The 13,373-nt window shown below is 34.4% G+C and overlaps 1 protein-coding gene across 1 annotated transcript in view; it reads right to left on the bottom strand.

The window, feature by feature from the left end:
• The window catches only part of KANSL1L (KAT8 regulatory NSL complex subunit 1 like), a gene marked incomplete at both ends in the record, with an annotated part of 162,329 nt that extends 149,166 nt beyond the window's left edge, over nucleotides 1-13,163 (bottom strand). The window contains 1 exon segment of the mRNA XM_079710263.1: nucleotides 12,076-13,163. Within this exon segment, the coding sequence (XP_079566389.1) occupies nucleotides 12,076-13,163 (1,088 nt within the window).
• Between the last annotated feature and the right edge of the window lie 210 nt (nucleotides 13,164-13,373).

Genomic DNA, 13,373 nt, shown 5'->3' with positions numbered 1-13,373 from the left:
AAAAAGTTTTTGACAAAATTCAACATTCATTTATGATAAAAACTCTTCAGTAACCAGGCAAAGAGGCAACTGACTTCAACATAATAAAGGCCATATATGACAAACCCACAGCAAACATCATACTCAATGATGAGAAACTGAAAGCATTTTCTCTAAGATTGGGAACAAGACTAGACTGCCCACTCTCACCACTATTATTTAACATAGTTTTGGAAGTCCTAGCCACAGCAATCAGAGAAGACAAAGAAATGAAAGGAATCCAAATTGGAAAGGAAGAAATAAAACTGTCGCTGTTTGCAGATGACATGATGCTATACACAGAAAATTCTAAAGACATTACCAGAAAACTACTAGAGCTCATCAATGAATCTGGTAAAGCTGCAGGATAAAAAATTAATATACAGAAATCTGTTGCATTTTTATACTCAAAAAGAGAAAGTAAGGAAAGAACCATAATACTATGATGAAAGAAACTGAAGATGACACAAACAGATGGAAAGATATACCATGTTCTTGGATTGGAAGAATCAACACTGTTAAAATGACCATACTACTCAAGACAATCTACAGATTCAATGCAATCCTTAGCAAATTACCAACGGCACTTTTCACAGAACTAGAGCAAAAAAACTTAGAAATTTGTATGGAAACACAAAGACCCCAAATAGCCAAAACTATCTTGAGAAAGAAGAATGGAGCTGAAGGAATCAGGCACTCTGACTTCAGACTAAACTACAAAGCTACAGCAATCAAAATAGTATAGTACTGGCACAAAAACAGACACATAGGTCAATGGAACAGGATAGAAAGCACAGAAATGAACCCACACACTTATGGTCAATTAATCAACAACAAAGGAGGCAAAAATATACAATGGGGAAAAGACAGTCCCTTCAATAAGTGATGCTGGGAAAACTGGACAGCTACACGTAAAAGAATGAAATCAGAAAATTCTCTAACACCATATACAAAAATAAATTCAAAATGGATTAAAGACCTAAATGTAAGACCAGATACTATAAAACTCTTCGAGGAAAATATAGGCAGAACACCCTTTGACATAAATCGCAGCAATATCTTTTTCAATCTGTCTCCTAGAGTAATGGAAATAGAAACAAAATAAACAAATGGGACCTAATGAAACTTAAAAGCTTTTGCATACCAAAGGAAACCATAAACAAAACAAAAAGACAACCTACGGACTGGCAGAAAATATTTGCAAACGATGCTACCAACAAGGGATTAATTTCCAAAATATACGAACAGCTCATACAGCTTAATGTCAGTAAAACAAATGACCCAATTGAAAAATAGGCAAAAGACCTAAATAAACATTTCTCCAAAGAAGACATACAGATGGCTAACAGGAACACAAAAAGATGCTCAATAACACTAATTATTATATTAATGCGAACCAAAACTACAATGAAGTATCACCTCACATCAGTCAGAATGGCTATGAATGGCTAAAGAAGATATGGTGTATATATATATATACACAATGGAATATTACCCAGCCATAAAAAAGAATAAAATAATGCCATTTGCAGCAACATGAATGGACCTAGAGATTATCATATTAAGTAAGTCAGACAGAGTTAAGAAAAATATCATATGATATCACTTATATGTGGAATCTTAAAATATGATACAAATGAACTTATTTACAAAACAGAAATAGACTCACAGACACAGAAAACAATTTTATGGTTACCAAAAGGGAGGGGGAGAGATAAATTAGGAGTTTGGGATTAACATATACACACTACTATATACAAAATAGGTAAACAACAAGGACCTACTGTATAGCACAGGGAACTATACTCAGTATCTTGTAATAACATATAATGGAAAATAATCTTTTATATATATATATATATGACTCAATCACTTTGCTGTACACTTGAAAGTAACACAACATTGTAAATTAATTATACTTCAATTAAAAAAATATTTTTTTTTATGTACAAGGCTAACAGGTCCAGAGGGAGGATTGTAACCATTAATCTCACTAATAAATAACTGCTGCTTTTAAAAAAAGAAAAAAAAACTAAACTGAAGAGACAGAGAAAGTTAGGCCATGCTAACACTAATCAAAAGAAAGTGGGAGTAGGTATGTTAATTGCAGACAGAGCAAACTTCACAGCAAGAAAAGTTATCATGGATAAAGAGGGGTATTACATAATAATAAAAGGGTCAACACTTCAAGAAGATAACAATCCTTAATGTGTATGCATCTAACAAAGAGCATCAAACTATGTAAGGCAAAACTGATAGATGACTGCAAGAAGAAATAGATAAATCCACTATTATATTGGAGACTTTAACATTCCCTCTATCAGAAATGTACAGATCCAACAGGCAGAAAATCAGTAAAGACAGAGATGAACTCAACAGCACCAGTAATCAGCTGGATATAATTGACACCTATAGCCTACTTCATCCAACAACAGCAGATTACACATTTTTCTCAAGCTAACATTAAACATTCACCAAAAGAGACCATATTCTGCGCCATAAAACACACTTCAACAAGTTTTAAAAAACAGAAATTATATAATGTCTGCTCTCAGGCCACAATGGAATTAAATTAGAAATCATTAACAGAAAGGTTAACTGGAAAATACCCAAATACTTGGAGATTAAACAACACACTTTTAATTAATACATGGGGTGAAGAAGAAATCTCAGTAGAAATTTTAAAACACTATGAATAAAAGGAAAATGCAAATACAAGTCTCAAAATTTGTGGGATACAGTGGAAACACTGCTTACAGGGAAAAGCATAAGAGAAAAAACAGAATTTACAGCATTAAATTCATACATTAGAAAATAAGAGAGATCTAAAAATCAACCATCTAAGCTCCACTTTAACAAACTAGAAAAAGAAGAGCAAGTTAAATCCAAAGTAAGTAAAAGAAAAGAAATAATAAAAATCTGAGCAGAAATCAATGAGACTGAAAACACGAAATCAACTGAGAAAAATCAACAAAACCAAAAAATGGTTCTTTGAAAAGATCAGTGAAGTCAATAAACCTTTGTCCAGGATAACTAGAATTAAAGAGAGATGACAGAAATTACCAATATCAGAAATGGAAGAGGAGACTTCACCACAGATCCTATGAACCCTAAATGGATAATAAAGGAGTAACATGAACAACTCTAAGTCCACTAATTTGATAATGTAGAGGAAATGGGCCAATTCCTTGAAAGGTACAATCTGCCAAACCTCAAACAAGAAGAAATAAACAATCTGAATAGGTCTGTATCTGTTAAAGAAATTAAATCAATAATTAATAAACTTCCAAAACAGAAAGCAGCAGGCCCAAATGGGTTCACTGATAAATTCTACCAAAAATTTAAAGAAGAAATTTTATGAATTCTCTACAATCTCTTTCAGAAGATAGAAGGAGAGGGACTACTTCCTAACTCACCTATGAGGTCAGCATTACCCTAATACCGAAACCAGATAAAGCTATTACAAGAAAACTACAATCTCATGAAGATAGACACAAAGAACCACAAAACATTAGCAAATTGAATTTAAAAATGTATAAAAAGACTTACATACCATAACCAAGTGGGATTTATCCTAGGTATGCAAAGCTGGTTCAACATTCAAAATCAATAATTGTGATCCATCATATCAACAGGCATCATATTATCATATCAATATCACATCACACATCATTACATCATATCACATTACATTATATCATTACATTACGTTACATTATCATTACATCATATCACATCAAAGAGAAAACAATCACATGACCATACCAATAGGTGCACAAATAGCATTTTACAAAGTACAACACACACTTACAATAAAAACTCTTAGTAAACTAGAAAAAGAGGGACTTTCCTCAACCTGATAAAGATTATCTACCCCAAACTTACAACTACATCATACTTAATTGTAAGAGATTAGAACCTTTCCCACTAAGATCAGGAACAAGACAAGATATCCCCTCATCTCTCCTTTTCAACATTGTACTGGAAATCGTAGCTAAAGCAACAAGACAAGAAAAGGAAATAAAAGATATACAAGTTTGTAAGGAAGAAATAAAACTCTGTTCACAGATGACATGATTATCTATGGGAAGAATCCAAAAGAATCATTTTTTAAAAGCCTACAACTAATAAGCAATTACAGCAAGGTTGCAGGATACAAAGTTGATATACAAAAGTCAACTGCTTTCTCATATACCAGCAGTAAAAAAGCAGAATTTGAATTAAAAGCACATTACTACACCCAAGAATGAAATACTTAGGTATAAATCTTAAAAATATGTATAAGATCTATATGAGGAAAACAACAAAACTATGATTAAAGATACCAAAGAAGAACTAAAAAATTAGAGAGATATTCCATGTTCATGGATAGGAAGATTCAATATTGTCAGTATACCAGTTTTTCCCAACTGGATCTATAGATTCAATGCAATGCCAATCAAAATGCCAGCAAGTTATTTTGTGGAAATAAACAAAATGATTCTAAAGTTTATATGGAGAGGCAAAAGACCCATGATAGCCAACACAATATTGAAGGAGAACAGCAAAGTCAGAGGATTGACACTATCCATATTCAAGACTTAGTATAAAGCTACAGTAATCAAGACAATGTGGTATGGGCAAAAGAACAAATAGATTAACTGAAACAGATATAGAGCCCCCAAATAAATCAACAAAAATATGGTCAACTGGTTTTTGACAAAGATGTGAAAGCAATACAGTGGAGAAAGGGCAGTCTTTTCAATATATAGTGTTGGAAAAACTAGACATCCACATGTAAAAAAAAAAAAGAATCTAGACATAGACTTTAACTCTTCCCAAGAATTAACTCAAAAATGATCATAGAACTAAATGTAAAACACAAAACTATAAAATTCCAAAAAAGATAACATAGGAGAAAATCTGGGTGACCTTGCATATGGTGATGACACTTTAGACAAAACAAAGGCATGATCCATGAAAGAAATAATTGATAAGCTAGACTTTTATTAAAATTAAAAACTTCTCCTCTGTAAAGGACACTTGAAAGAGAAAGAGAAAGCAAGCCACAGACTGGGAGAAAACACTTGCAAAAGATATATATAATAAAGAACTATTATCTGAAATATACAAAGAACTCTTAAAACTCAACCCAATTAAAAAATAGGCAAAAGACTTGAACAGACACCTCATCAAAGAAGAGATATATATATATATATATGGCAAGTAAGCATATGAAAAGATGCTCAACATCATATGTCATTTGGGAATTGCAAATTAAAACAACAATAAGATACCTCTACACATCTGTTATAATAGTCAAAATCCGAAACACTGACAACACCAAATGCTGGCAAAGATGTGGAGCAATAGGAATTGTCATTCATTTTTGCCTGGAATGCAAAATAGTATAGCTACTTTGGAAGACAGTTTGGCAGTTTCTTACAAAACTAAACATACTCTTACCATATAATCCAGCAATTGGACTCCTTGGCATCTACCCAAATGAACTGAAAATGTATGTCCACACAAAAACCAGCATGCAGATATTTATAGGAGCTTTATTCATAATTTCCAAAACCTAGAAGCAACCAAGACACCTTTCAACAAGTGAATGGATAAACTGTGGTTATAGGCAGACAATGGAATATTATTCAGTGCTAGAAAGAAATGAGCTATCAAGCCAGGAAAAGACAAGGGAAAACTTAAATGCACAGTACTAAGTAAAGACGCCAATCTGAAAAGGCTACATACTGTATGATTCCAACTATATGACTTTCTGTAAAAGATAAACCTAAGGGGCTTCCCTGGTGGCACAGTGGTTGAGAGTTTGCCTGCTGATGCAGGGGACTCGGGTTCGTGCCCCGGTCCGGGAAGATCCCACATGCCACGGAGCGGCTAGGCCCGTGAGCCATGGCCGCTGAGCCTGCGCGTCCAGAGCCTGTGCTCCGCAACGCGAGAGGCCACAACAGTGAGAGGCCCGCGTACCGCAAAACAAAAAAACAAACAAAAAACAAACTAAGGAGATAGTAAGATTAGTGGTTGTCAGGGGTTATGAGGGAGGAAAGGATGAATAGGCAGAACACAGAGGACTTATAAGGAAGTGAAACTATTCTGTGTGATACTACAATGGTAGGTACATGTCATTGTACATTTGTCCAAACCCATAGAATGTACAATACCAAGAGTAAACCCTAATGTAAACTATGGACTTTGGGTAATAATGATGTGTCTATGGAGGTTCACTGATTGAAACAAATAGTACCACTATGGTGGGGGATGTTGATAGTGGGAGGAGTTTGTATGAGTGGAGGGGGAAAGGGGTATATGGGAACTCTCTGTACTTTCTGCTTAATATTGCTGTGAACCTAAAACTGCTCTAAAATAAATTTTACTAGTTAAAAAAATAATATAAAACAATGAGCTTATTTTAATCGAAGTATTACTTTCCTCAGCGATGTACCTATGTCACAATATAAAATATTTCTTTACCATTTTGTAGCTATTAATCTGTTTCATAATAACATTTTTGAATTTCTGCTCTTCACTTCCATTTTGTCACAAATTGTCACTCAACTATCATTGCAATTTCTCTAGGATTGTTTTCCATTCACCTTTTCCTGTTTCCCAACAAGTACAATAAAACAAATAAAATAACACTTCCCCCATCTAGTTATGAAGTGTAGCGAATTTAAAAGGTGATAAATACAGGGCTTCCCTGGTGGCGCAGTGGTTGAGAGTCCGCCTGCCGATGCAGGGCACACGGGTTCATGCCCCAGTCCGGGAAGATCCTACATGCCGCAGAGCAGCTAGGCCCGTGAGCCATGGCCGCTGAGCCTGCGCGTCTGGAGCCTGTGCTCCACCACGGGAGAGGCCACAACAGTGAGAGGCCCGCATACCACAAAAAAAAAAAAAAAAAAAAAGTGATAAATACAAAACAATTTGTCAACTTGATATTATACAAGTATAAAAGTACACTTATTTGCAATTTATTAATATAATGTTATTCGTTTCTTTACTCTCTGAATGTCACGCTGAGCTCATACTCCTATTTATCAAATTTCTCAAAGGGAAATTCATCACCTGGTTTTTTTCTTTCTACTGGCAAAATAGGAAGTGTTTATATAGAAAACTGAGTATTCATTTCTGCAGCTCTGCAAGAAACTATTTACTTAGCTCTTTCCTGTCTTTCAATCTAGAAAGAGTCACCTCACAGCTTATAAGTAAACAACTCTCCCTTCTTTCTTAGTAAATATCTGATTTTGTTTAAAAGAATTTCCTTATCAAGACAGCCAATTTACATACTGAAGTAAAAACTAAAAAGAAAATTTGAATACATGGAAACTAATATGGAAAAACGAAGAGATTTTTCTCCAAACATCCAAGATGGTTGAGTGATTTGGAAGATACTGGCAGATTTCCTCAAATAAGACAAGAATCCATGTTTTTTCCTTTTTTTTTTTACAACATTGAAGGATCAGAACATGTCTGTATTAAAATCTATGAGTTTTCCCACATGCATCCTGGAAGAAAGTAACTAATCATCATTTCCCAGAAGAGAAGAAGAAATAAATAAATAAAAGCTAGAACTCTAAGGCCTTACCACCCGAGGAGAGGTAACATAATTGTAGCACAGTGTGTCGAACCCACCCACATCCCTTCTCACATACCAGTTCAGCAGACACAGACCTGACTTCCAACTGCCAGCACCCGCATATCTTTGAGGGCTTTTTGTTGGTGGTGCTTAAGCGGTCTTTGTCACTCAAGTGGCAGAACAGAACTGCCAGGGAATTAATAAAACCAGGAATAGTCTTCACCCAGTAACTGATGGGATTTGATGTACAAATACTCCAGCTTCTTCAACTCTCAAATGGTTAACTCAGGCATGTATTTTACACTGGCTCCCCAAGTTTTCCATGGGATATTAAGCTCCAGTCTTCCACAACCATAAACTGCTTAACAAGACACTCTTTATTGGCTATCAAATCAGTGCCTTATTAGGAATAGGTACTTTATATTTATTATTTCATCTAATCATCTCCAGAACTCTTTAAGGTAGACCAAAAAAGAGGAATCTGATTCAGTGGGTTAAGAATAACCTAACCATTGCTCAGAGTCACAGAGCAAGCCACGACTGTAAGACAAGTATGTCCAGAACTTGTGCTTCTTCACCAAAGGGACAGAACATGGAGGGGGGAGATTCCATTCATATTATAAGGATTATATCTAAAACTTACAAAAAATATAAAGTCCTCCTGTTTTGCTTTGCAAAGTAAATTGACTTTTTAAAAAAGTGCCTAATGCACACTAGTCTTTCAGCCAAAAGTTATCTTTAAAGTGTATCATTAATGTCATTATAAATTAATCTACTGTCTATATATAAATATATATTTTAAATAACTGGTAATGGCTAATGTGAGTACTTTCCAATTTCTTAAAACCATCATATTCTTTCACAAGTAAATTTCCTGATGAGAGTGATGGAGTGAAGGAATTTGTTTTCTTATATGGGCTATAAACTAAAAAAAAAAAAAAAAAAGACATTAGTTATCATATAATCTAAGATTTTTAAGATAAACATAATACATGTATCAATTTTACTTATCAAAATTAAAATTTTAAATATTAGAATAAAATAATGACTTTCAAATGTCCATATTTTGGCATATTTTATTCATTCATTCAACACACACTCATGCAGGTTCTAAGATGCATAAGATACACCTTGTGACCAGTTTGTTACTAGAGACCAAGGAAGAAAGGAGTGAAAAATCAAGTAAAGATATACTGCAGAATGGAAGAAGAAAAAATAAAACATATAGAAAGAGAAAATTTTACAGACTGCCAACCTCGATTTTTGTACCTTTACAGCTACATATACAAACACAGAAAAATTCATTCATTCACTCAATAAACACCAAACAACCACTAAAAAGCAGACGGTACTAGGAACTGGGTATACAATGACAGAAAAAGTAGTACTTGCCTTTAAGTTGCTTAAAATTAAGTTGCATAGCAAAGGAAGCTATCAAAAAATCAAAAGGCTGAATACTAAATGGGAAAATATATTTGCAAATGATACATCTGATAGAGGGTTAATATCCAAAATATACAAAGAACTCATACAACTCAACATCAAAAACAGACAACCTGATTAAAAATTGAGCAGAGGACCTGAATAGACATTTTCCCAAAAAAGACATACAGATAGACAATAGGCACATGAAAAAGTGCTCAGCATCACTAATCATCAGAGAACTGCAAACCAAAACCACAATGAGCTATCACCTCACACCATTAGAATAGTTATTATCAAAAAGACAAGAAATGACAAGTGTTGATGAGGATGCAGAGAAAAAGGACCCTTGTGCTCTGTTATTAGGAATGTAAATTTGTGCAGCCACTATGGAAAACAGTATGGAGGTTCCTCAAAAAATTAATGATAGAACTACCTTATGATCCAGCAATCCATTCCCTGGTATTTATCCAAAGAAAATGAAAACACTAACTCGAAAAGATATGTGCACCCCCATGTTCATTGCAGCATTATTTATAAGAGCCAAGACACAAAAGCAACCTAAGTGTCGTCCATCCATAGGTGAATGGAGAAGCTTTTTTAAATATATATACACATACATACAATGGAATATTATTCAGCCATAAAAAATGAAATCTTGCCATTTGCAACAATATGGATGACTCTAGAGGGTATTATACTAAGTGAAATAAGTCAGACTCATATATGGAATCTCAAAAACAAGACAAGCAGAACAAAACAAAAACAGACTAATAAATACAGAAAATAAAAAGGTGGTTGCCAGAGGGGGAGGGTGTGGAGTGGTGCGGGAAAGAAGTGAAGGGGATTAAAGAGGTATATACCTCCATTTATAAAACAAATAAGGCACAGAGATGTAATATACAGCATAAGGAATATGGTTGATAATATTGTAATAACTTTGAATGGAGACAGATGGTTACTAGACTTATTGTGGTGATCACTTCAAAATGCATGTAAATGTCAAATCACTACACAGCATATCCAAAACCAATATAATATTGTGCATCAATTATATTTCAAGAATAAAAAAGCCCTGCCCATTAGCTCTTCTCAACAACAAAATGTAAATAATTTACAGCATTTACCTACTAAATGTTATTAAATTGAATTACTTCAAAAGCATTATAAATAGAAAACCTGATAAATTTCTGGACTTCTTATAGAACACATTTGCTTAATAGTATGTAAGCATCATTGATATAATGTTGACAAAGTTGGATGGTCCAACAGAAAGTGCATAGGTTTAAAGTTTCACATACATGGGCAAGAAGCCTAGCTCCACCACTTATCTGGCTTTTTGACCATAGGCAAGTCACTTAGCCATGCTGAGCCTTTTTCTTATTAAGCGAAATAAAGATAACAACAATTACCTCCCATGGTTGTTGAAAGGATTAAATAATATATCAAATGTAAAGTAAATAGCACAATGCCAGTTAGAAAAATATGTCCTCAATAACTATTAGCTCTCATTCAAATCCATTTCAAATACAGTGATAACAGAACACCAAAAGCCTGGAATGCTCTCTTTGTTTTATATTTTACTCCTTACTATAAAAATTAATATACTGACCTTCTATTTATTAGTAAAAATTAATGTATTCCACTTCTAATTCTATAATGATTCTCACTTATCTTTGAGAATTTGATAAAAATGATGAACTTCTTCCTCCCTAAATACCACATATAAACACAGTATTTTGCATCAATTTAGGGACATTAACAGATTCTCTGAAAGCTAGATTAGAAACTATATTCTAGCTAGCTGTTTAAAATAAAATTAATTCAAATTAAATAAAATTTAAAACTCAGTTCTGGGCTTCCCTGGTGGCACAGTGGTTAAGAATCTGCCTGCCAATGCAAGGGACATGGGTTCAGGCCCTGGTCCGGGAAGATCCCACATGCTGCAGAGTAACTGAGCCCATGCGTCACAACTACTGAGCCTGCGCTCTAGAGCCCGTGAGCCACAACTACTGAAGCCCACGTGCCTAGAGGCTGTGCTCTGCAACAACAGAAGCCACCACAATGAGAAGCCCGTGCACCGCAACGAAAGAGTAGCCCCCGCTCGCCGCAACTAGAGAAAGACTGTGCGCAGCAACGAAGACCCAACGCAACCATAAATAAATAAATAATAAATAAATAAATAAATAAATAAATTCAGTTCTTAAGTTGTACTGGCCACATTTCAAGTGCTCAATAGCCACATGAGGCTAGTGCCTACTGGATAACACAGATATAGAACATTTTCATCATCCCAGAAACTTCTATCAGAACTGCTCTGGAGTATTAAAATGGTATGATAAGTAAAACTATTTTTCTCTGTGCTTCTGTTTTGTTTTGTTTTATAAAATATCTAGGTATCTCTCTTTGAAGCAGATTCCCAAGAGGGTAGAGGCTGTGAATATTTTGCCTATTACTGAATCTCTAGGGTCCAGCACATAATAAGCATTCAATAGGTATCTAAGAGCTGACATTATAATTTTGTTTTGGTTACATTAATCTACCAAAAATTGACTAAATTGGTAAAGACCAGAGCTGAAAGCTGTGAATACGAGCATATAAATAGTTAAAAAAATTTTTTTTAAGTAGCAGGTCAATTTATATGTACTGCCAACTGATAAACTCCTGAAGCCAGTGAGGGCTACCTACGCAGACTATACATTTTTTTAGCTATACATTTTGGCTAGATAACTTAAGCAAAATTTTAAGTCCTGTCCACAGCCTATTCTATTCAAGAACAGGAAAAATACATATTTATAGCTAATTATTTTTCATTATTCCTATCTGGGTTTTTTTCCTAGGTAGAGCAGTTGGGTAACTTATTTTTAAATAGTATGTATATACTCACAGACTGTCATTTTAAACAAAAGAAACATTTTAAAAATTCACCAAAGTTTTATAACTTAAAGATTATGGCATTAAGATTTTAGAAAATCTATTTCTTTTCAACATATCTTGAAATCAAGACAAAATTGCTGCTATATACAGAACAGTAAAAGTTCTAATAATAATTTTGCACTTACACTGATACGTTTTTTCTAATGGTATATTCATCCAAATCTTCATCAGAGCTGCTATCAGTTGCATCAGAATCCAGACCCTCTTCAACATGAGACAACAGCCCTGTAGCAGACAGTGCAAATCTTTGGATTTCTGCAGCTGTACACCGTGCAAAGCCATTTTTTGTATCATTCCACAATTTATTCTCTGCAGTCAATAAGTTGATGTCTGGTTTAATTTCAGTGCATTTAGGTAAACTGTTATCCAAAATTGTGGTAGGTTCATGAAAAATCTTCATTTTGGGGAGTTGATGTTCCATAGAAAATTTCATTTGCTGACCATAGTGCTTAACAACATGCTTTGCCAAGAGCATCTGCAAATGTTTCTGAGTCCTTCTAGCCTGGCTAAGTAAAATTTTCTGTTTGCTTACACAATGAAGTAAACGAGCATTCACTTCCTCCTCTTTTTCAGCAGTTGAGGAGCTAATAGGCACGTTTGAGTGGTCACGCCCAATTTTGTTTTGAGCACAGTGCCATAAACCCTTTTTAATCTCAGCATCACTATCTTTATCCAAAAGTGCATTCTTTTGGTACCACTTACAGTTTTTCAGTTGTCCTTTATCTACATTAGTGTCTTTGGTTATATTTGAATCCAAAATAATTTGTACATCTGTCATGCACTGACTTGTGGTATCTGACAGAGGTTCCTTTTTGATGAACTCTTCAGAATGAGAATGACAGATTTTACTGAGCTGAATGTTGCTACCATTACACAGTATGTTTTTCAGCTTATTGCAGTGGGGTTCCCCTAATTTTTTTTGTTTATAATTCTCACTGTATTTATTTAATGTAGCATTAGAACTCATTAAAAGAACAGTCTGGTAATGTTTTGAAGACTGAGAGGAGCCAAAATGTTTTAAATTCACAAAATTAGTGCTAAGAGTAGGTTCAGGAGTTGGAAATCCCAGCATCTGAGAGAAAGTGTCTCCTTTTAGCTTTTCATCTACAGTTCTTGGACCTTCCATGCATAGCATCTTGTCCGACTCCATGGTACTTGGTAAAGATGAAAAGCAGATACCCTTTGTTGCTGCCTCCCTCAGAGCTGGGGTCATGGCGAATCCTGCAGATAATTACTGCAAACCTAAAATAATGTAAAAATAAATGATCAAATATCAAGAAAAAAGTTTTATGCTTATACTTTCCCCAAGGGCAACTCTTTCAATGTCTCTGATTAAAAGGTGAATAGAACTAAATTCCTCCTCCATTTCCCAACTCCTAACATTATCTCTGCTCTTTGCTAGCTCATAAGGAATTCAATAAGG

The sequence above is a fragment of the Hyperoodon ampullatus genome, assembly GCF_949752795.1.
Source record: "Hyperoodon ampullatus genome assembly, chromosome: 8".
Taxonomy (NCBI): domain Eukaryota; kingdom Metazoa; phylum Chordata; class Mammalia; order Artiodactyla; family Ziphiidae; genus Hyperoodon; species Hyperoodon ampullatus.
Note: the sequence above shows the minus strand (reverse complement) of the source record. Positions and strands in the feature narration are given on the sequence as shown.